A 25,323-nucleotide genomic window follows, 5' to 3' on the forward strand; every position below is an offset into this window, starting at 1 on the left:
TATGGCAGCATCGCTTCTGTGAGGCCCCAGGGCAACTGTGGGTACTAACGTAGCTCACCACCGTCAGGGTGTGAATGTGTGAATGACTGGTTGTAGTTTAAAGCGCTTTGAGGTTGATGGACTTCATAAAGCGTTATACAAGTACAAGACATTTACCTTTTATTTATCCTCAATAAAATGACGGTACTAGAGCCACGCCTTAAACCCTTCAGGCAACTGAAACTAATTAATTTCCCCCTATGGAGATGATAAAGTTAATCTTATCTACATATTAATAATTGTATCATTGTTGAAGAAGTTTATGAGCTAATTTTCTCCACTGCTTAGTTGGTGGATCAGCCAATCAGCTCTCTACGTTTCTCCTTCAGACACAGTTTGGATCGCTAAGAGTCCTCTTCACTACTCCTTTATTCACTTTAGGAGCTCTCTTAAGGCCTAAAATGCTTTGTGAAGAACTTTTATCTTACCCCAGGTAAAGAAAAATCTTAGAATTCGGGAAATTCTGAGATTTTTCCTAAAAGGACGCCACTAAGAGCTACTTTCAGTAGGATTATTTGTGAATATGGGCACAGAACATTTACATTTTGGACAGACCTTGCTCAGCTGACGAAGGAGATCTTTAGAAATAGTTTACAGAAGAAAATCAGTACACTACAAAAATATTATCTCACATCAAGGTTGCTCAAAGATTTGAATACAGAAAGGCTCAAATAAAGTCTTCTTAACAATTGTTGGGTATGTGAAACCTTTTGACCAATCATAAGCCAGTCCATGTCTGATCAGCGTCAATCCGTTTGCTTGATTAGTTGTTCATCCGGCCCTCCACAGATACGTTTAACAGAGTTATCTCCAACGGTCAGAGTGACCCAAAGGGCAGCCTGTTATCCATAAAACACAGCACATTATTTCTCAGTCAGCTTAAGAATAACACCTCCTCTCATTCTAACGCACAACACTTTGATTCTTTTCATTGTCGCCCAGATTTGCTGCTTTATCTAAGGTCATTGCACAGTGTAAAAAAAACAGTTTCACAGTTCATCCAGATGCAACTTTATTTGTGTTGCTCCACAGAAAAAAAGGGCTCTCTCATTCAACCCTTCAAAACATGCCATACGTCTTATTGTCCTGCCATTAACTGAGGCGACGCTCTTGGATTCTTTTGCATTTAGGATCGTATAACAAGCATCGATTTAGGCCAAGACCAGAGATGTTGGTCTCACATTTGACTTTAGAATACTTCTATATCAAAGAGGAGTTTGCAGGCAACTAAAGGAGGTGTTCCCGGGCCATATGGATGCAAGAAAGGGATGCTGTTTGCATAGAATTTTGATAATTTGGAGATTTTAGGCAAGAGAAAGTAAGACAGTTTGGAGAATGAGGATGGAGCCAGCGAGGAAGAGGAGGATTTCACCTATGTGGGAACCTTTTGACTTGATTTCTCCCAATAAGGTGAGGCAAATCTAACATTTCATTAGATTTGCTTATCAAAAACTGCATTTTTCACTGTTTTTTTGTTTACTTATTTATAGGTGAGGCGCATTAGCTGGCCTACAAACTGACATCAGAGGAGTTAAACATTGTTGGAGGGTGCTGCTTTCGTTTGATGATGCCACTGCTGAGTTGTCTGCAGAGGAAAATGTTTCTGCCTCATGAAAATGTTGGAGCAAAGCCTTCAGGAGGAGATGACAAATCCAATAGCAGCATTAGAAGTCGGAGAATACCTCATCAGGCAACTATATGGGAAAAGCTTCAAATTTCTTAGTCCATAAGCATCCCATCCCCAGCTACCCTCCTCGGCCATAGATTCAAAGTCATAGTGGTTCAATGTCTCCTGAGGCCTCATATCATCATGGCTAATGCAATATAAGCCAAAATTATCATGCCTCCACCACCGTGCTTGACATCTGGTGAGAGATATCTGTGATGATACAGTGTGCTTGGATTTCTTCAAGCATCTCTTCTTTAATCTGTCCAAAGGCCAGAGATAAAGGCATACAACAAAAACGTCAAAGTTACATTTTGTTTGGGAACCTTTTATCTTGAAATTGCATGTATTCTGAGTTGTCAATCCAATTAGAGCCAGCTCTTTAAATGAATCTTTATCGCGTTATTTCTAAAGGAATGGTGACAATTAAATGGTTCCTAATTGACACATTTTTTATCCATGATTTTGACGAGCTGTCATCCCATCGGACACCAGATGGCGCCCTTGAACAGCCGCTCCTTCTAATATGGTCTTCAAGCAAGTAAGGACATTTCGTTTATTTCAGAAAAACTGATCTCTAATCATCTCCCCTCGCTATGTTAATTGCATATTTTCACGAGTTGGTTATATTTATTAATAAAATATAGATAAGAAACAACCATTTTAAAAATAGTCAACATTTGATTTACTTTTGTGACTTACTTTTGATAAAATATATATTTCCGACGGCCAGTGACAGCAGCCGAGCTCATCCGCTGTAGAAAAGATGAGAACCGAAAGAACAAAACCACCCTATTTTAATTAGGAGTAAATATTTAATCCATTTTGTCCGTCTCGGTAAGATTATTTTGAAGATAATAAGCTTGTGCTCATTGTGAACCTGTAGGAAAGTTAAGCAAATACATGCGTATGTTAAAAGTTTTGATTTTTAAACTGTTTAAAAAAAAGCACAGAATATGTTTTCTTACGCAATAAATTATGGGGTAAATGGAAAAGTTTCCCTATTTATGTATAGGGCGTGTTTTTCACATATGTATCGATCAGGAAGTGATGACAGGTTACATGACGCCACTTCAAACACGTTATGTCACCCTTAGGTGAACGCCCATGTTAAATATTAATTCAGATAAATCGAATGTGTTCATTAGTCATTCTGTAAACACGAGTAGGGGAAAAAAAAATCCTTAGTATGACTTATTTTCAAGGGTTTTAATCTAAATTGTTGCTCATTGCTCATCACAGATCAACAGGTGTCACTAGATGTGATGCCGCGTTTAGAAACTTGGTATTTTCTTAGTCGCACTCGAACATGTTTTATGACAAATAAATGTAGATAAGAGTTTTAAAAATAGCGACAGCACATGCGAGTGACAGACTTGTCCGCCCTATCGGGGTTTATTATTTTAGGTGTGTCCGGCTGTTCTACACCTTGTCGTAATATTGATAAACGGCTAAGCGAAATTATGACAGATTTTTTTCCAGGGCTCCTGAACGCCTCCCACACCCCGCCCCTTGAGATTCTCAGCGCAGCTCGCCGTGAAGTCTCAGATACTTTCGGGCTTCGAGTCCCTCATCACTTCACTGTTTTTCCCCCCCTGGTTCTCTCGGATCTCCCACGCCCAGACCTCCCCCCCACTCTCTCAGGATGTCTCCGTCCACGTCCCCCCGGTTCTACACCGAGCGGGAGGTGGCCCGCCACTGCACCAAGGACTCCTGCTGGGTGCTGCTGGGGACCAGAGTGTACGACGTGACCGCCTTCCTGCGCATGCACCCGGGCGGCGAGGCGCTCATACGGAGCCGCGCGGGGAAGGACCTCACCCGGGAGATGGAGGGACCCCCGCACCGGCACTCGGCGAACGCCCGGCGGTGGCTGGAGCAGTACTACATCGGGGAGCTGGACCGGGAGAGCGGCGCGGAAGAGGTACAGGTAAAACCCGGGTCGTTAATTGGCCGCACCTGGCTGCACGCGGCAGCGACTCCCCGCAACGCCAATTAAAACAGCATCTTTAATTGTTGTTTTTTTTTTTTTTTTTTTTTTTTTTGTTGTTGTTGTTTTTTTTTTCATCTGTGTCGTGGTTTGGAGAAAATGTTTTACTTCCAAACAAAAGGCTGATACTTCTTGCTGCTCGCTTATAAAACGATTTGCTTGATCAAACGTGACAGCCAGCCGTCCGTTATGTACCTAGGTAACAGTTTTATTTACTTTTGCTGGGAAGTTTCTAGTATGTTTGACACTAGTGTCATCTTCCACCTCCCCCCTCCCCCCTCTGTTCAAACGTCAACAACCTCAACCTGCTCTCCTCCACCTGACACAGGTGCGTCCCGGTAAATTAGATCAATTACATCATACGATAAAATGCGTCTCTTTTAATCGTGCAGTTCAGGGATTATTGCACAGAGTTCCTATTATATGTTAATTATATGCACTCTGTTGATCCTCCGTTTCCATCGCCTACTGCATCAATGCAGCGTGGCATGGAGGTGATCAGTCTGCTGCTCTGCTCAGGTGTTAAGGAAGCCCAGGTTGGCAAGTCCCTTTTTTTTTTAAGTAAGTAATTTTAGTAATTTTTACCTGAAAACAGTCGAGTGAAGTACAGAATTTAGCTCCAGTTATCAGGAATAAAAGCAATCTTTTGGTACCAGTGTAAAGGTATGACAAATATTTGTACCTGTGGAACCACTGGAACAACTGATGCTATCTCGGATTTAGTTGTGGTTTAAAAGAAAAAAAATCCCCAAAAAATTTAGTCTCTCCTAAAGTTTTTCCTAAATAAACGGGGAAGAACTCTATGAAAGTCCTTTTTAGAAAACCTGGAAGACGCCTCTCAACTTCTTTACTATAATGGGAGCAAAGTTGGACTGAATCAGTTGAAGCTGTTTGATCCATAATAGTTTTAGTGGGCAGTGTGCCAGGTGGAGCTGTCGTTTTTGGCACATTTTAGTCAAATGTCCCAAAACTGTGCCAAATGTGCTCTTCACCTCCAAAAAAAAGGGAAATCTGGTTAAATAAATGTGCTGATTTCCAATGTTTGACTCATTTTGCATATGACAGACATTAGTCACGACATTTACGCCGTATATCATCAACTGTGTTCGAAGAAGTTCGTAAAGCACGGAGGTTACAAAACCGATTACCACTTTTTATAGCCTCCGTTACGCACAGAAATTGCGTCATCTGACAACGTCGGAAAAAGATGTGTGATAGGTCGCTGGAAAGGTACGACTCTCTAGTTTCCATGGACACCAGCTATTTGGGGGCGGAGCTAGAACACATTTGGGGCTGCATCTGGAAAGGTCTAATAGGTCAGCGTTCGCATTAAGTGCTGTAAGAATAGTGCAGTGAGTAAAGGAGGTAGCAAAAGCTTCCTGTATGCTTCCTGTCATAGTTCCTTTAGCATAGGGAGCTCATGATGTCCCTTATTGGAGCTAAGGAGTCATAGGGAATCCCACAATCCTTTGAGTGACATGACATAAAAGCACAGCCCACTTCTTGGCAATTAGCTCCTTAGGTCAGACCATTTGGTTCCCCAATCGAGCTTTTACCCGTGTTTGGGCAGATTTCAGGTCCTACTGGAACTTTAAATCAACATCTCCGTAAAGCTTGTGTAAAGTTTTCCGGCAGGTGACTGTGTTTACTTTGAACTTGATAAAACGGAGCGGAACAACACCAATAGACCAGTAGATGACATGGCTTCTCGGATTATCATTAACGTCACATTAACCTCCAGGAACTCGGGTTCTGCGCATCTCCCCTCCATCACACACAAATAACTCGGTTTCCAAATTAAATATGGAATTTCAGGAGAAGAGGACTTTGTTCCACAGACCAACAGTCTGGTTGTTTTTTCGTCTTAGCCCAAGCAATACGGTTCTGACGCTGTCTCCGGATCAGGAGTGGCCTAACACAAGTCCCCCGTTTGTGAATCTCCCCCAACCTCTTCTATCAGTTTTTTTTTTTTTTTTTTTTGTTTCATAATCCTCTTAAGGTTTCACTTATGCCTGTTGCTGGTGTACATCAGTTTTTCCTTCCACTAAACTTTGAATTAGCCTCTTTCGCAATGAGCTTTTGTGACTTCTTCCCTGTTCCCCGATCAGTGACAATCTGCTGGACAAATGCAAAGTCAGTAATCTTTCCCCGTGATTGCGTTCATCATAACATTTTATGATAATCAGAATAAAGGGCAATCAATGGTTGGATTACCCAGTTTTCCTATCTTAAATTAACATGTTTTAAAGGATTTTTTTAAACAAAAAAAAGATCAAAATCTTTGCGTCACTGGAAAATGTAGGAAAACATTTCCTGTGATATCTGCTTCATTTAGGGTTAGAGACAAGGTTACAGAAGTTAGAAAAACACATTATTTAACTTGTACTCTTTTCCCTTAATGTAAACCCAATCCTTCCAAAGTGGCTAATTTAAAAGTTTAAAAGTTTTTTTTTTCTTTATATTGCTTTGTTAGAAAAAAAAAAGTATCATTTGATTGTTAGATGAAATCAGAATTATTTATTCAGATGGGTCTAAATAAGTGACCAGAATAAGTTTATAGGACTACATTGATGAAGATTTAGAATACCATTAAAACTTTTTAAAGTGGAGATTATGTGTGTGAATACATGACTCTGAGTCCTGTTGGTGAGATCAGCTGGGAGCCTCCAGAAAGCTTTGTTACTGGTGGCCAAATAGGTCGAACAACCCAAAACCAAAAGCCTTACAAAGAATTTCAGGAATTTAGCTTTGCTCGGAATTTAAGTTTTAAAAATTAAATGCTAATCTCAATAATTCATTTAAGGATTAGTTCATATTTGAGCTGATATGTGTTCCAGGTGTTTTCGTGACCTTAGTTCACAGGAGCAGGTTTCATTTTTCTTTTAAACAGCTTTTAATGAGCTGCCTTCAGTTTCCCTGGGAAGAATATTCAGACACTGAAAGCAACAGGTGTAAAGCTCAGTCTCTGGGGCGTTTTCAGTCCTAAAGGGGAGAGGGAGAGAAAGGGAGAGATTCAGGGAGAAACTCCCTGAATCTCTCCCTCCTCCTCCTGGGCTGTATAGATTTTTGGGAATGAGGAGAAGCTGGTTCAGTGGTTGTGCAATCCCGGTGTGAAGGAGGGAAGCAGGGAGGGGCGCACAGGTGATTTCTGTGCGGTTGGTCTTGGATAGGTGTGGAGGGCGGTGTCGACGAATGATTCAGGGGACGAGGGAGAGAATGGGATCAGGACGGAGAGGGAACTGGTTTGTCTTGTCCCATTAAGAGGGGATTTTCAAATGCAGGAGGGTTCGGTGGGGTAAGGTGGAAAGTTTTGTCCTCTTGTCACGGCGCGAACCTGCAGCCCGTATTTCTGCGCGTGTGTTCGTCTCTGTGGACCGAGTTTGCATAAATCTCCTGCCGACAGAGAAGCCCATTTACATGTCTGCCCATTTGCCAGCCTGTCCAGGCTGCATCTCGGCTCAGAAAGTTAAATAACAATGTCCTCCAGGCTTTAGGTACCCATAAATACCAGAGAAATGACTTTTGCCCTCCCCTGGTTTCAGTTAATCAGTTTTCAGCTTGTGTGGGTCGAACCGAGAGGACGTTAATCTCACCTTGCATACGTTTTTCACTGTGAATAGTTTAGCGCTTTACTTCTAAATCTGGCTTAGTTGGTTTCATTACTGCTCAGGGTAAATGACAATGTGTTTGGAGATAAGTCAGCACTGAGGTCAGTGACTTTTACCAGCCTGGAAGAGAAAGCCTCTGCTCTAAGTGTCATTCCCCCTACAAACTTTAAATAAAGATGATGTCTATGAGCACCATGACATGATATTTATTCAACTTCTTCAGTGTTTATTCTAAGGTTAATATTGATTTATACAGCTTCAGTATTTTTTTTTTCTGCTCTGTTATTGCATAATTATTCAGCAAACAGAAAAACATCAATGACCGCAGGTCTTTATCTGCATAAAAGTGCATCAGCGTCATTTATCTTTGTGCAAAGACTCAAACAGTTCTTATTTTGGGATTTGTAGCGGATCTAATCTGAGGATGGCTTACTTGCTTTATTTTCCATAAGGATTAAATGTTTTTATGTAGTCTAACAATGTCTGAACTCTTGGGTCTGAAAAGCTGTTTATTGCCAGAGTTTATTCTACACGATGCATATCTGAATTCCTAAAACAAAGTTTCCTCAACCGTTTTTTTATTTTTATTTTTATTTATTTATTTATAACAGCGATTCTGTAGATCTGGTCGCCATAATGTCCTTTCTGTCCCTCCATCTATTTTTTTTTTTTTCATTCACTCTGTTGATTCAGCCACCTTTTGATCAGTTCCACCGTTCAGTCAGACTTTTATTAGTCAGTCCAGCCAGTTTTTGGCCACCTGTCTGTCCAGCCACCCTTTAATATGTTCATATGTCCAACCAACCAAGCTTTTATCCATCTGTCTGTCTCATTCATTTTCCCATTTAAGCCTTAACAATTTACCTCAATTTGACTCGGTGCTATACATTTGACTCTGTTAAAATAAATGTGTAATTGTATAAAGTTACATGTACAGGTTAGGGTTTTTTAAAAGGTTAGTGAGCTCCTCTTCTTCTACAGTTTTCTTCCTTGTGTTTGTGAGTTGATGCTGTCCCTGATGTTTTGGGATTTGAACCTGGTGAACCTGTGTCCTCTCTAAGCGCCCTGCTTTAACCACTAGGACGCCACTCCCCGCCACGCCTTTATTGACCAGTCCAGGTATCCTGATTGTCCTAAAATAGCAGATTGTCAATTATGGGGTATGTGGTTGTCTCCAAAACAGGAGGTCATCAGCCAGATTTCATCTTGTTATCGTGATAAAATCCCTTCTGTGGGATTTTTTTCCTCCACATATGGCCTTGGTTAAGCTAACTCACCCTGTTTATTTCCTCTGATCTGTCAGGAACCTTGGATTTACCTTCAACAGACTGTTAAATATTGTCCTCATTTTGTTCTGTAATCATTAGTCTTTGGGCTGTAAAAAGGTGTTTTTTTTTTTTTCTCTACTGTGGACAAACAGTGGGTATAACTTTAAGCCACACTGTTAATTTATTATAGTGTGTGCCCTCCCTGAGTTGCATCCAATAATTATTTTAGAACGAAATCATACCACCTACATAAGATGGTTATTTTAATTCTTTTTGACTGCGCTCCAACGTGTCGGAGCTAAAAGACTGGAAGAAAATGACCCGAACCGTCAATAACCCCATGGAAAAAATGGCTGCGATAAGATTTACAGCGATGAATCATCAACATTAGTCAGATATGGCTTTTATCTTTTTATTGGAGTCCGTTTCTGCTTAAGGGAGGGTTATTCAGCCATGTACTGGTTTATAGCTGCTTTATGGTTTCCCCTTCATGTTAGAAGTTCACTTCTTTTCTGCTTCTCCAACAATGCTGGATAAACTGACCAATCAAAATAATGTCATGAGTAGGACTATTGGCCATTTATGAGGGATTTAAATAAAATTAGCAGATTCAAATGTTTTTTTTTTAATAACAAGGAGAAGGGTTGATTAAAATATAGTGTAAGAATTTATGGGAAGAAAACGCAGATGTAGAGCATACAGTACTGCATATCTGCTCTGATTTGATTTATAGGTGTGTCTGACAAAAGAGTCACGTTACGCTGACTCTTTTGTCCAAATACATTACAAAGACCAGTTATTTCCAGTTATTGATCAGCCACATCAAGCATGACTTGAGTTATTTATTTGCCAACATTTATAGAGTTTGATTCCATAAAGGATAAAACCTTTTTTTTTTCTTTTCTTTTTTTAGGTTTTTATGGCCCTAGTGGCTAATTTTTCATACAGCGGGCTGACAGGAGAGGGGAGAGACATGCACAAAGGACCACAGGTCCAAGTCAAACCTGGGTCGGCCGTGTCGAGGACTAAGGCCTCCGTACATGGGTCGTGCGCGCTAATTGTTAATTATCAACAAATTCAAAACATATATATTTTAAGTGCAGCCTTAGCCATTGTATGCTGTTGCTTAGCAACTTATTTTTAAGTACAGAACACACAAACACAGAATTCAACCCTTTATTCAACCAACTTTTTACCAAAACTTCAAGTTTTTGAAAAAGAAAAAAAAAACATGTGGGCTGACATTAACAGCCAATGTTTATCTCTGTTGTTGTTTTGTGTATGTGTTCCAGGAGGGGATGTGGTATTTATTTGGTCATGTGACCAGGGATAGCGATGCAGTGCAGGATTGGGGGTTGTTTTAGTGAAGCATAAAACTAATGACAGCGGTGTGGTTTTATTTATTATTTTGTTCTTGATGTAGAAAGTGCAGGGAAATGTATGTAATATAAATGTTAGTTATTGGTCATTACAGCAAAATTTATATCTAAACCAACATTGGCCCAAATCGGTGGTTCCCTACTTTAATTCCCTGAAAGCTGGTGGCTCCTTCAGTGCTTTGTCAACGCTTTTGGGAGAAATTTAAACAATGTGTTCAGGCCTCCCGGTTGGTAGCAAGAGTGTCTACCTAACCAGCATCTGTGTTTATCAGATAACAAGTTAACTGGTAGTAACATTACAAAAACACCTTTCAGGGAATGAACAGGGGGTATAATTCAGGCTGAACCAGACCAGAAGGGACTTGCATGGTTTCTTTCAAGAGTTTTTCAAAGTTAAAACGCTACACTCTTCCAGAGTTCTCTGTGCCCTTTAAGAACATTTCATAGTACTGATTCTGAACTTCAATATGAATTTTTGGCAGATTGTTTTTCTTTGCAGAAGTTAGACCTTAAAGGCAGAGTTGGTGTTTTTTTTTTTTGTTTTTTTCCCCAGAAGTTTCCCAAGTCCCTTTATGAATAACTGCACACGCGCAACACCATCTTACCTGCTCCTACGCTCCTCAGGGGGGGATCGTGTAAAACAAATCTCCCAAATCCACTCTGTTTTTATTTATTTCTACTGAGGCCTTCCTCGTCTCCTCATAAACTTGTAAGATCGTTTGCTACTTGCAACTCTCAGCTATTTTCAAAGTGTAAAGTGTGAGCAGCGCTGCTACAACGAACGGCTAACACCTAAGCTAACCGCTAGGCTAACCAGATACATAAACACTAGAAGTGCGCAGCCAGCAAGCGGAAACTAACAAGGAACGAGCACGCAGCCTGGCGCTACGTGAGCGCCTCACAATGATTGGCATGTGGGAGAACCAATAGATAAGATGATACCCTCAGAACGTGAGGGACAGAGAAGGTAGAGCAGGAATAAAACTCTGATCATCAATCCCTGCCGTTCAGTCTGAATGACAAAATTGGTCACGGTTTTTATAGACCTGCTGCTCTGTGATTAAAAAAAATTTTAACCTCCCTTTTTCTGAATACCTAATGTATTGACTACTGTCAGGATGGAAGGACCATTTCATTTGGTATCAATAAGTGTTCCTGAACAGGATTAGCAACTACAGCTTTAAATCTGGAACATGTGTGAAACATGGATGAATGTGTGTTTGGTAAATGTAGGCATGAATAAATTGAATAAAAGAAGGGTTTGAGGGGAAGATGGATGAGTAAAATGCAACTGAATAAGCGCATTGAGTAACTGATTAATGGACAATCGATGGATGATGGACTGATAAAGATGTTGTATACAAATGCATTAAAATATGATTGATGTATTTGAAAAATAAGAATATTTTACTTGGGTGAAGCTGGAAAAGTCTAAATAAAACATTTTGGACATAAAATAAGTTTTGTTCATAGTTGTAGAGGTCAGCGGCTCTCCTGGCAGAAATATTAAGAGATTTGAATCTGTTTTAAGCGTGTCTGCCAACATGGCTGCCAACATGGCTGCCCAGGAGATTTTCTTTATTTTGTGTAGTTGATTGTTTGTTTGTCCCTGATTGCTTTAATGAGGCTCTTTTGAGAAAGAAAATGACCCTTCCTCTTTCTGCAAAGAGTCAGCGAATCACTGATCAAATCACACGAGACTTCTTTAAATGTCTGCATATTTACATTTCCCAGATGAGCTTAATTTTAGTCGCAGCGGTGGGACTCTCTCAGGCAGATTGGGAGACAGAACTTCTCTTCTACGGCGAGGGTGTCCTTAAAACCACATGGTGGACGGTCCAGTTTCAGGCTTAAAGTGCTGCAGCAGAACAGAGCTTCCATCTGCATCTGATAGTGTGGACATGCATCTGTGTTTGGGACCAGTTTTACTATCAAACAGAGGGGTTGTTTGCACTGACAACAGTTTGGACGACGCATGTTAATGGTTTCTGCTCAGAGCCGCTGCTGGGAACGTTTTGGTCTAAAGGGGAAAGTGAAACCAGGTCTTGATCCATTTTGAGGAAGAAGAAAACTTGTTGGGCAGACGTCACGTTTGCTGACCTTAAAGTTTTTGTTACACTCCTGTTATTTAACGCTGTTAGACTGGCATTGCCATCCTCTTCTCCGCTTGACTTAAAGACTTGATGCTACAGCAGACCTTTGATTTTTATATACTTGGCAGCTCTTGTATGAAAACACAGCTGAGAAGAATAAAGGTTAACTAATTTAAGGGCTTAACTTTGGCTAAACATGTTTTAACAGTTTGACTGTAACCAATGTTTTCTTATATGCCTTTTTCTTGTCTTTAGGAAGTTGTAAATTGAACAACTTAAGGAAGTGACATGCAGAGTAACAGGTCTACTGTAAAACGAAATCAGTCTGAAACAATAACTGAACTCTATTTACTTCAAATACAACATATTTCTCCCTTTTTTTTAGGGTGTTTTTGAAGGGATGTTAATGATCCACTTACAATGGTGTGGAATATTTATAGGATTGAAGTGCTTCTTTTCTGCCTTCGTTAGTTTTGAGCGGGTACTGCTGCTTGAATACACGAGATAACTGATGGTCTGCAGTTAAAAGCAGGAGTTTTAACAGGTTGCTGCCCCTGAGTATACAGGTTTGTGTTTACGCGATGCCAAGAAGAAACGGCAACAGCAATGACCTTAAGAAAATGTTGCTGCCCATGAATCTAGGAAGGGCTATGAAGCCGTTTCCAAACTGCCTAAAGTCGGCCCTCCTGCTCTAAGAAGTTTTATTCAGAAAACGTTTTAAGATGGCTGCCAAGAGTCTAAAGTCCCCCATTTCATACTGTACCTCAGTGTTGAAAAGACAATTACAGGTAATGAGCAAAGTGTGGTTTGTTTTAAGTAGTTGAAGGAGAAAGCATCTTATTTCTAAAGGAGTCTTGCAAATGTTGCATTTGAATCAACAGCATGACTCTGGAGCGGGATATCCGCCCAAACGCCTCATACCGACTGTGGAGCACGGTGGTAAAGGGGTCACAGCCCTGGCTTGCAGAGGAGAGGGAACCATGATTCTACAATGAAACAAAAACCAGTACTGGGCTGTTCCTACTGATGGTTCCAAAGAAAACATTTTAAGGACTTTGAGAAATCTTGCGGAGCTGTCGATCAGAGTTTCTGACTTGCCTGCTGACTTGAAGTAATCTTCAAGGAAATGGAGACACATCTAACTAAAAGAATAACTGTTAACTAATTAAAGGGCTTAACTTTGGCTAAAAGCTGTAATTATTATTTTTTTAACAGTTTGGCTTTCTAAATCTAAGAGCTTTCAAAATTTACCCCAATATTTAAAAAAACGAGTAAATTGTGGATCATTTGCAAAGTGTGGTTGTCCAAATAAGAACAATTCAGTCTTTTTAGTTTTATTTGAACAGTCCAGTAGATGCCCAGAAAACAAAGCAGACAATGTATTTTTAACAGGTTTGTCACCATAATCACAGAGCATGCTGGTAATTAGTCTCACAATGGTTATTAATTGAGGCCACAGCAAAGCACAGAGTGTCCCAGTGCCTCGGCTCTTCCCTCCGCCACTCCTGCATCATCAGTTTTCCTCAACAAACCGTTCGGGCGGACTGCCTCTTTTACAACTCCTCAGAGCCGCTTTCCAGTTTATCACCGTGGTGACGCATTACTCGGCACACTGTTTGCCTTTTGCTGCTATAGAGACACGGCAATTAGTGCTCAGGTGGAGGCCTCAGGTGGCTGCGCTCGTCGCCACGATTACACCTGCAGAGGAGCGACGGGGCAAAGTCCAGCAGGATGAGGAGGAGGGCGGCGCTCAATAACTGGACTAATACTGAGGCCGGACGGGAATGCTGGATTTCACTGCAAAATAAATCTACATGTGGTCGATATTTACTTCGATGCCGATTTCCTGATCGCCTGTTCTTATAATAATTGGAAAAAAAATATTTAACCATCTAAAATGCCTGTCGGCCATTTTATGGGGCACTTGGTTCTGGGTTTGGGGATCTTTTTAAAAAAGGACACTTGGCACAAAAAGCTGAGATGACCCGTTTGCTTTTAAAAGCAAGCATGAAACTCAGCAATTAGCAGATTGTTTTGTCTGTCTTGTATTTTTTTTCTTTATTTAGCTGATTTTGTATTTATTTCTCCTACAATTACTCATCTTTTTCCCCTCATTTTCACGCTTTCGTTTACTGAAATGACATAATTAAGAAAGAAAAATGAAAATATACCCTATCAAAAAATCTTTTTTTTATTTAATTTTTTTGCCAGGCAGTCTACATGTGGTTGCAGACCATTTGTGGATGCGACAGGTTGCCTCAACACATGTATGCTCAGAGATGTGCTGTTGCAACAAAACAGGCTGTCAGCCACACCCAAACAGGAGCAGATCCCACTAAAGGCGTGTGGGAGTGTTTTAGTTAAACTGGTCTCTGGAAGAAGAGGGGATTCTCCTGTCTAGTTCTTCCCTCCACGGACCCACCAGGCTGTTGTTGTCCTGCTCGTATTCTGTTACACTCGTGTATCGGATTGTCAGAGCGGCCTGAGATGCAGACCTAAAGAAAAAAAAAATGACAAAAGAAAGCATGAAAGTTGACTTGCAGCCCCAAAACGGTCTTCAGCTCGGTGGGTTTAACTGCTTTATAGTTTTTAATTGATGTTATCAGACGTGGTGAACTACAGTCTGAATTGCTCTTGTGCTTTAAAAACACGGCGACCCCTAACTTTTGCTCATGCTGAAGGGCCACAGATGTAAACTGATTCATTATAGTAGTTTAACAAGGTAGGACCAATTACTTGTGAACTCTGAGGTAGATTGTGCTGCGGGGATCAGTGGGTGTTACTTTAAGTTGTATTAATTTGGTGAAATTTATTTCACCATACTAGGTGAAAGGACCAGAAACTTTTTATGGGCTCTGCAGGGTCTTGATGAGAACCTCTGTGAACTCTCCTGTTAAGAATAATCAAGTTTGAGTTTCCCAATGGATTTGTGCATGAATCCTCCGTAGCGAGGTTATGGTGGTGAGATATCGTGGCGCCAGCAGGTCTGGTAATTGTTATTTTGGGATCCTCTAGTCCAAGTCTGCAGAGCGGAGGGGCTGAATGCTGATGAGAGAATTCAGCCATTTCATTCAGGGATGCTGGAGAAGCGACGCATCTAAAAGTTGTGGGATTTTAGCTCCCAAGGATCGGACTTGGGCCCTAGAGATGGACTGATACAGTTTTTTAATTTAAGGCCGAAATCGATTTATTTTGACATCCGTCTAGCCGATGCCCGTCCCGATATGTGCTACCGATTCTTGAAGCCGATAGTGCTTTTTCTTCCTACATTTGCATAATAAAAACAACACTATGATAAATGTTAGGCAAGTCTCAAAACTTGCGTTTAAGCCAGCTCATATTAACAACCAGCTTCAGACCACAGTTTAAAAGATGCACTGAAAAAAAAAAAAGTCACAACTCTTATGGCTGCGGTGTGCTCGCACTAAATGAACGCGTCACAGCGAAAAAAGAGCTTCCTTAGTTCAGTGGTGAGGAGAAGAAGAAACACTGAGCACCGCTGCAGAGACCAGATGTTTTGTCAAATTGACCACAGGGGGTGTGTCATAAAATGGCTAACAACTCATTTTTTTTAAATTAGAGAAATAAATTAAGTTAATAAATTACATTGAATGGATGGCAAATACTCCTTCCTCACCTTATCCTTGTAGCCAGAGTTGCTACAGTCCCTGGTGTTGTAGCCACGCAGCATGTGTGGGGGGGGGGGCATGTACTCTGTGTGCATGCTGCATTTTATTTCACCTTCTCACTGGACGTTTTACATTGTCATTAGCTACAGATGTGGACATGGGTCAAAATTCAACATATAATTCCTTTTTTCTTGTTTGTTTCAGCGTCTTAATTATTACAAATCTTTCCAGAATAAAGGAAAATATGCCAAAAAAAGTGCAAAGTTATGTTTGTAAGACTTACCAGCACCATGTCAGAACAATGAGGTCAAAAGTCTAATAATTAAAAGAATATGACTTCATGATGGGATGTTTAGTTACCCAAGGAGTTATTCATTAACTATAAAGGGCTGGTTAGTCCTTCATTCATTCCCATATTACTTTTTTAAATATTTCTCTTCCTCTTTTTTACACATGTAATGCTGAAAAACAGTTTTTTAGATTTCTAAAACTGTCAATTTATTTCCCCTGTCAGCCCTTTTTCTGTTAAATTGCCAAGTGGGTATTCTCACATGACAAATTGTTCACTTTGGTTTGGGACGCTTCTCATGGTTTGTGTTTACACGGTGCATCTTCGCCCTCTGCATACAGAACTAATAGAGTTTCCATCTTTTTTTTCTTTTTTTGATGTAAAGCCCACAAAGCAAACATGTTAAGTGGAGTCGCGGTGTGTTTTATCACCGTTTAGCTCACTTTGTGTGTGGTAACACGACACCTTGCGCACACGCTTGCTGCTACAGAGCTCGTCTGATTCTTGCACATGCTCAGATCAGGCTCACAGAGAGAGAGAGAGCGTAAAAAGAAAAAGGGGCGAATCTTGAGTCCTTGTCACACAGGTTCGACTGGTTATTTCAGTCTGTGGGGACCAGTCTTATCTGCAAACAGGAAAAAAACAACAACCACACACTTGCTCAGGGGTTGCGTCATCACCCTCACTCACTATCCCTTTGCTCATTTGTTTTTAGTTGTTTCACCCCCCATTCCAGTCCCTGTTACGCAACTTTAATATATATATATATATATATATATATATATATATATATATATATATATATATATATATATATATATATATATATATATATATATATATATATATATATAGTAAACTGAAGTCAAACACACTGGGTTCAGTATTTGAGTTCGTCATGCTTGCGTTGCCAAACGTTTCATTTTGTCGCTGATAAGGTGATAAAATGTGTCTTGGGGAGGGCCGGAGGGATGCTTGTTTGGAGGCCAAAAAAGCCACCAGCTGCAGTGAGTACGATTAGATTCTGACCCGCTTTGATGGGCGCTTCCTCTCGTATGTCAGCAGCACTAACTGGTAATGATAATTAATGATAATTTGTGGCGTCGGTTAATAATCTGAGGAACAAGACTGCCTTTGATAACCAATCATTGTAATTTGGATTCACGTTATCCGCTGTATGAAACCTTTTCTTTGGGATATTGTGCGTGCCTTAGCGTGCCCAGTGGGCCAGGAGGGGGTGGGGGATCCGATCAGGATATCTAATAAACAAGATAGACAGTTGTGAAATTTTATCGGACTATCGGAGAAAAAAAGTATAGCAGATCTCTGTGCTTTACTCGGCTGTAAACCTAACCGTTATCACTATCTGGCTGTTACATTTATTATTTTATTATAAAGGAACATGTGCATGTCATGTTTTTTCTGCAGCACTCGTGGCAAATTTTTACAAAGTAGGCTGATAGGAAAGGGGGTTTCAGAGGGGGGGGGGGGGGGACATGTGGCAAAGGACCTCAGGCCAGAGTAGAACCCGGGTCAGCTGTGTGCAGGCAAAGTTTGAAAAGTAAATAAATATGCGGCTAACAATAAAGGTAAAATAAAGTTGTTGTTTGTTTTTAAGCGACGGTCAGGGTTTCTATGCAGTCTTAAAGTCTGGAAAGGTATTAAATTTGATAGAATTTTGTAAGTTTGCAAAAGTCTGACAAAGGAAGATTGAGTATAGAAACATCTGCTTTTCCTGACGATTAGAAAGATACAATTCTGTATTTCAAATAAATAAAATTTTCCCCCACTGATACATATTTAGTAAACATCCATTATCTTTGTCTTATAAACTGTTTTTTGTCAAATTCTTTGATCATTAGGGATTTAAATTTACTGTGATACCCCATAGATAAATGCACGTTTATTAAAAAAAGGTTAATTTAATGATAATAGTAATAATAATAATAGTAGTAATAATAGTTGTAGTAATAATAATAGTAATAATAATAATAGTTAATAGATCAGGATTTAGAGACTATTACAAACCAAAAAAGGTGTTTCAGATGACCAATTATGACCAATTAACAGTCATACAGTAAGTTTAGAAAAATTTAAAGTGTGCAGATGCAGAGACATGATATCACCAGCCCCTTTAGGACATAGGAAGCTATTCTTTTGCATGCAAGTAAGAAAAACTTAACCAAGTACATTTTATTCACAAAGGTGCAGAATCTTTTAAACTGTCAGGAAAAATCCAGAAATAAGTTTGGAAAAATGTAGAGCTGCAGATTTGTCTGAACCCTAAAACACATGCGTATGTATGAAACAAAATTCAGAACATAAATGGTTCTAAATAGTTCAGCTGTGGAGCCTTGATAAGTTACAGAGTTTCATGCTAAGTTACAGAGTTTCAAGCGAGCTAATTTTGTTTTTGAATTCTCAGAGATAAATCTTTAAAAAGATTACAGGGTTGTACCTATTATTACACCCAAAATATTGTCGTAAAAGGTGAATATAAATAGGGCAGAAACGTTAGTCTAGCAGGCCGTAGTTTTAAAACCACTCAGCATTATGGTCGCACAATACATAACAAAATCATTTTTAAAATTGCAAAGACATCTGCTACAATAAAGATGCCAATTATTTCAGCTTTTTTGACATTTTATTGTTTATCCCAACATTCTCTGTGCTTTAGCATCTCAGCTACTATATAACTGGTCAGTTACATAATTGGTGTGCAAAGCATGTGGCGCTGTGGTTGGCGCTTTCCAATATGTTTGTGCCACAAGACGGGTTTGGGTTAAAAAACTCAGTCCGATCCTGATCCTGTTGGAGATCGCTTGTTTTCCTCACGCCTGCTCAGGTTTTTCTGTAGGTTTTCTCTCGCTATCCAAAACCAGTGTTGGATTAAGATGACAGTCTAAGCAGACAGGTGCGCCTCTGGCGGACTCGCTACCTGTTCTGGGTTTAGGCCCAACCCGCCCAACACCAAAGCAACCAAAAAAAAAGAATGGGATGGGTTTAGAAAAAACTGGATGAATGCATGAAAGGTAATATTGCTGCAGTCTGAACAGTCATTGCACCACTGATCAGAGACTATTGCAATAACCACACTTTATTATATTCTGTGGCTCTACTTATGATGACGATAACAATTCACATCCTCAATTTAAATCATACCAACCAAAATAATTAGATGGAGGAATATTGCTCTGTCATGTATTTCAGTGCTATGGCAGCCCTGCTAGCTTCTCTACGTGGGTAAAGGTGAATTTAAATTCGCAACCAGTCATTTAAAAGGACTTAAAACTGCCCGACTGCGTGTGAATTTGGGACAAAAGTTTAAGCAGGCAAGTGCTCCAGCAACTCTAATTTCAGTCGTCCGACCTGCTTTCTGGATTCTGGTGTTCTCGCGGGTTTTACCTGGAAGCGAGCTGTTTTCCTAAACCCTGGACGCCAAGGCAAACAGAGCTCTGCAGAACCTGATCACAAGCTGCTGAGGTAATTCATTCCTTCTGAACCAGGTGTGTCAGGACGGTTAAACATCTAAAGCACACAGAAAGGCACGCATTGAGGATCAATAGCTGCATCTAAACCCACGGAGTTTGAAGAGAAACTGGAACATTTCTGATTGCTGACCCTTAACTCTGTAAAACTCACTGACTCCCTTAGTGGTACGTTGAATAGTTTTCACCTAGCATGTCATTTTGACAGTAGGGTTGCACATTAAAACGCGACCCAGCAGAGGTTTCTGGGCTTTATAGAAACAAAATGATGGTGCTGCTAAAAAAAAAAAAACACACACACACAGTTGGTTTGTAGGTAATGATTGACATTATGTCAAATAAAACTTCAGATGCTTTAACTCTGCTCCTTGAATCATTAAAGCAACAAACGGCCAATAGAGATAACCAACATGGTTCTTATGTATCAGGAATGCCGTAATATCACCATTTATCAGTAAAGCGGTTTGATATTGGTTGCATCAAGCGGCTTTATTTAGTTAAACTTGGATTTGGTGGCGTCTCAGCAGTGGGTCATGAGTGCAATAAGAGGAACAATACGCTGAGATGTGATGGTGTGACGCTCATCAGCTTTGTGAGCACTGGACCCTGACGCATGGTCAGGTGATCTTCCTCCTGACGCCGAGGTCATTGTTGGGTTTCGTTTGCAGAGAGGGGGAAATGACTTGGAACTGGGTGTGAGTTTGTTTTTAGGACCTTGGAGTGTAATTAATTTGGCTTTTTCATGCCCAGTAATTCACTCTATAGCTGCTTATGACACAGAGCCCAACAGGGAGGAGTCCCTGGTTGGGTCAAAATGAGATGATAGAGGATTTTATTTGTCTGATTTTTAAAGTTTAAACCTTTTCAAGCACCTGAGTAAAGGTGCAATGTTTCTCCTTTTTTTTATTTGTAGATAAATCATTATAACGAGAGGTTCAGGGTTAGTGAGAAACGACGGTCCAACATTATGGCTGTTTCAGCGTTATAAAACTCTCCAAAGTGTGAACCTTGGCCCTGTTCCTTCCACATTGATCCCACGTCGGATAAGTGCTGCTGTCACACCCTCGTATGAACGTGCAAACATGCATGCACTGTCGCCGGAGGCTTTTCATACCAATTATTGCTTTCATCCAGGTCTGCGGTCTCAATCGTAACGATCTTCAATTTGACCACATCCAGATTTAAGATATTATGACCCTATGGTTAAGAAATGGGTCCACGATAGGCTTTAATGTGCTGCGGTAAATAAGAATAAATAAATCCTTTTGGACTAATCTAGCACAGAGCTGTCACGTCTAACATTGTCACTGTAATCAGTGATTTAACTTGAGTTCATTGTCATGCCTGTGTCCCAATAGCTCCATCAGTGAGCGACCAAACCCTCATATTCTGCTGCACAAGTTATTGATCATGTAAATATGGGGCCATGGGGGCAAAACTAGGTACACCCTCTGATTCAACAACTCTCCTTCAGCGGCAAGAACTATGTCTGATTCTGACGTCATGGTTTGTTTGTTTCTTTTCTTTTCTTTCCAGCATTGATTCAGTTCATTAAGGTATGTGGACTTTTGCCTCTGCAGAGCACAGCATCCCAGTCGGGGTTGAGATCTGGACTTCAGCACCTTGGTTCTTTTTGTTTTTCTGCCATCCTCTTCTAAGCTTATTGCTGGGCTTGGAAACTGTCCTTTTTATTGTAGTTTAATTAAGGCAAGGCAAGTTTATTTATATAGCACTTTTCAGTAACAAAGTGCTGTACATGAACAGACACAAATTAAATATGCTAGATTAGGCCTGTGGAGTCAGAGGTGGAGATCTTAGATTCTCTTTGTGATTTCCCTGAACTCTGATCTTGGTGAATGTTCTGGGAACAGCGTCAAATGTTTTTCAGAAGAATGATCCAATCTGCACATAATTCTGCAGCAAGCACAGCAGTGAGAGCTGGTATCTGTAGGCACCAGAGAGCATAAATGTGGGTATCAGATCACGAGACGTAACGGGCAGCGGCTCCAGCTGTCCATCATAGCAGCGAGTGAAAGTAATTCGATGCAGAGGACTCCTCTGGTTCATCTAACTGATTTCAAACTCCAACTGTTGGCACAGTGTGTTTACCTGCTGGGTAATATTTGGGTTTGAGTGTTCGCATGAGGCCAGGTGGTCGTACTGTGCAGATGTCTGGTATGAGCTGGTTGCTCTATACAATATGGTGACTGCTGCATGTTTCAGATACTTCTTTTTTTTCTTATACCACTCATGATTTCACCACAAATCCCTTTTGGTGTCCAGCCTGAAGGTGCAACCTCCTTGAAAGTCTAATCGTCTCTGGTCTGCAGGGGTACCAAACTGTGCCCAAACTGGACCGCTCCTCCTAGATGCTGAGCTGATTTTTGTCTTTTATCACATTTGCCTTTTGGGCAACACAGTGGCTGTGTGACAAAGCTGGTTCACTGCAAAAGGGAACTAGAATTAAGTGAAATTTTCTTGAAATCAGTTTATTTTTTCTTGATTAGAGCAGGTAAATAAGACTATTTGCCAATGGAATAAGATTTTTGCACTTAAAATAAGAACAATTCATCTCCATCACCTTATTTCAAGTGCAGGATATCTAATTATCTTATTTTAGGGGTAAAAATGTTCATTCCATTGGCAATTAATCTTATTTAGCTCCTCAAATCAAAGAAAAACTCATTTCATTACTAATTTCAAGAACTTTTCACTCACTTTTAGTTCCCTTTTTGCAGCGTTCCTGTTTGGTTAACCCCAGTGTTCTAGTGCAAATGAAGGCAGACTGTTATGAAGGTCAGGATTACCTAGAGTAATTGCAGTTACACAGACGATTAGTACATGCAGGACATGCCTACATGTACTAACAGTTGTGGTTAAATAATTTCAGATAATTAAAGGATGTGGATTGGATTTTAGGACTGAGTCACTTTGTTCTAAATTTATCTGCACAGAGTGACGATGCAGCTGAGAAAATCCCACCCAGAAGCGTAACTTGCCATGGACTCCTGCTTTCACCCAGTGTCTGACTGCGGTGGAGAGTCAGGAGGACATCCCACATCCTCCTGCTGACCGAGGGAATCGCTTCTTGAACCGGCCTGTAAACGGGACCGATCTGCCCCAACATCTCCTCACCGAGGGACATCTAACTTAAATGCCTCCTTTCTGAAAAAGCCGGGTTGAAATTTTGGCTATCAAATAACAAAATGCCGTCAACTACCTTGCCAGGCTCTTTTAGGTGCCATCTTTTTATATGCCCTCTTTTTCTCTTCTTTTTTTTTCTGCTATAAAGGAGTTTGAGCTACCGACGGCCCTTATGATGGAACATTTAGAAGAGGATTTTTCTATTAAATGCATCAAAACAAAAGACAAATGCAATTCTTATTTGGTCTGTAAACCCATCAGAAAACAGTGTTTAGTTAAAGTGAATTTTAAGATGGTAGACCCTCCACCCCCCTTTTTTATCTTTTACAGTCAATGTTTGTTGAATTTTCATAATTAGCAATTCTGTTTTCTTTGTCACAGCAAAAAAAATGGTTACATTTAGATCTGTGGTGATTTTAATTGTGACTTAAGTATTTATTAAGCACCTTTCACAGGCAGCGCAATCACCAAACGCTGTGCAGAAAACCAATAAAACAACACTTAAAATATTACAAATAACATAAAATCCCAATAAAAACAAACAGGCCAGTTTTTTAAAACAAAAAAAAAAGTATTTAACTGCTTCTTAAGAGTCCACATTGTAGAGCTTTACGTTTTGACAGCTTGATCAGCTGTGGACTGCGATCAGCATTTAAAATACTGAAAAACAAACAACAAAAAGGGGGAAAAAGCAGGAGGGAAGCATCTCCAGTCAAAATATGTAAATAAGAGCAGCTTGGCTATATTTCCTCTGTGCCATTAACTTTGAACCAATGCAGCTCCGATCAGGGTTTTCCTGGCCAGTACCAATTTCCTGGTTGCCAATTTAGGTCTGCCCAGCAAATATCTCAGAACTATAACACAAAGAAATTAAATACGTTGCACAAACCTTAATGGATGTAGCCCTTTTGAATCTAACAGAAAACGAAGGCATACACTGTTGATGCCCTTTTTAGAGAATTACAATGGGAGAAGTTTTTTGTTTTGATTCTTATAATTAGTGGGAAAAACGGTGTTTATATTATGCGACTTAAGAATAAGTGATCTGAGCTGATGATGGGAAAATTTGGTTGATCGCTGCATCTATTCAACAAGTCCTTGTAAAGTGTGAACCTGCAAACTGCTGACTGTGGGAATAAAATGCATGTTATGAGTAGATTTTCAGGTGAACCATCCTATCTTTATTGAAGTAATAAACGCCGTCAGCCTGACTAGGTTCGCTTAACTCACCTCCTTCCGACCTGCTTCGTAACCAGAGACGTTATGAAAGCTGCTTTTTTTTTTTTTTTTTTTTTTTTTTTTTTTTTTTTTTTTTTTTCCTGCCATTTATCGTCATACAGATGCCTGGAAAGGGTCAAATTAATTGTGGACATTAACCTGAAGAGCAGGTTTATCACTAGGCAGACAATAAAGGTGAATGGTGGCACCAGCACAACCAAAGAATGTGAGAAAAATTTTTTTTGTGTGTGCGATTAAAACGTCCAGTTTTACTTTAAGGAAACTTTCAGCAGCTGCATAACTGTCATACACTTTGATCGCAATCTGGACCTGACAAGCCAACCAAAGCCAGATCTGCTTGCATATCGCCTTACCAACGGATGGAACCAGCCCTAACCTTCACCCGTACACAGAGTCCTTTGGTCCCAGCAGGCTCCCTATCTGCAGCAATAAAAAGCTCGGTTATAAAATGGAACGAGGAAACGGAGAAGGAGGGGAAACATTTTAGGAGTGACGTGAAAAACTTCTTATTTCGGTGTTTGGTCCTTAACACCAAACAAAAATACAATCTCACAAGCCACAATGACACGGATTGGGACCCTGATAGGTCCTGCAAATCCAACCCCAGATGAATGTTTTCTTATCAATCAACCACAACATTATGACCACCCACACACCTGTGGTGCAGGAAATGCTACAGCTCCACCGCTGCGGATACAGGAAACCCGGGCAGTAGTCAAAACCGTGGAGAGGTCCGCTGGTATCGTCGGGAGGGTCCCATCTCACATCCTGGATCAAGACATGCCAGGATGCTCAATTTTTGTTACAGATGTAATTCTGTTTCAAAGTTGTTTCATTTGCTGAGATTCAATTAAATTTTATTTATATAGCGCCAATTCATGATACATGTCATCTCAAGGCATTTTACAAAAATACTTTAGCAGCTTTATGGTCTTTTTACAGTTAATGGATCATATTTTTCCTCTTATGATTGATAAATATTAATATTTAAGCTGTTTTAATGTGGTTTAGAAATTAAATGCTGACATAGGCGCACTGAATCCTTTACTGACAGCAATCATTCTGTTTAGCCTAGATTATCTATTCTGCACATGAATAAATAAACAACAAACTAATACTGTTTAAGACTTTACAGCAGCATTAAGCAAAGGTCGACCTTTCCAATATTTGTTTTTTTTCTAAGTTTAAAGCTTTTGAACAAGATCAATAATCTTAGTTGATAGAACTTCAACTTTGAGCTCGTTTTACCAGCCTTTTACTTCCTCTTCTTGTAAATTCAATTTTGTTGAATGTTTGTCCTCTTTCAGACATCTTTTGATTAATTTTTTTCTTCTTTTTGTCCTACTTGAATGTCTTAGATCAGGGGTCACCAACATGGTGGCCGCGAGCATCAAGTAGCCCCTGAGGGCCTCATGTGATGCCCACGAAGCCTGTACTACAAAAAAGCACAATCCACCAGTGAGCTGCATCTAAAACTTTAATGTATTCCTTTAC

General features: G+C 40.1%; 1 protein-coding gene across 2 annotated transcripts in view; it reads left to right on the forward strand.

Moving 5' to 3' along the window:
• Positions 1–3,244: 3,244 nt before the first annotated feature.
• fa2h (fatty acid 2-hydroxylase) overlaps positions 3,245–25,323 on the forward strand; it is a 48,882-nt gene continuing 26,803 nt past the window's right edge. Inside the window, exon 1 of one of the 2 annotated variants that reach the window (XM_021319001.2) lies at positions 3,245–3,632. In XM_021319001.2, the coding sequence (XP_021174676.2) occupies positions 3,351–3,632 (282 nt within the window). In that variant the 5' untranslated portion in view covers positions 3,245–3,350. The remainder of the gene's footprint in view (positions 3,633–25,323) is intronic. The other variant, XM_012867601.3, reaches the window with a different exon arrangement.

This window comes from Fundulus heteroclitus, chromosome 2 (genome assembly GCF_011125445.2).
Source record: "Fundulus heteroclitus isolate FHET01 chromosome 2, MU-UCD_Fhet_4.1, whole genome shotgun sequence".
Classification (NCBI taxonomy): domain Eukaryota; kingdom Metazoa; phylum Chordata; class Actinopteri; order Cyprinodontiformes; family Fundulidae; genus Fundulus; species Fundulus heteroclitus.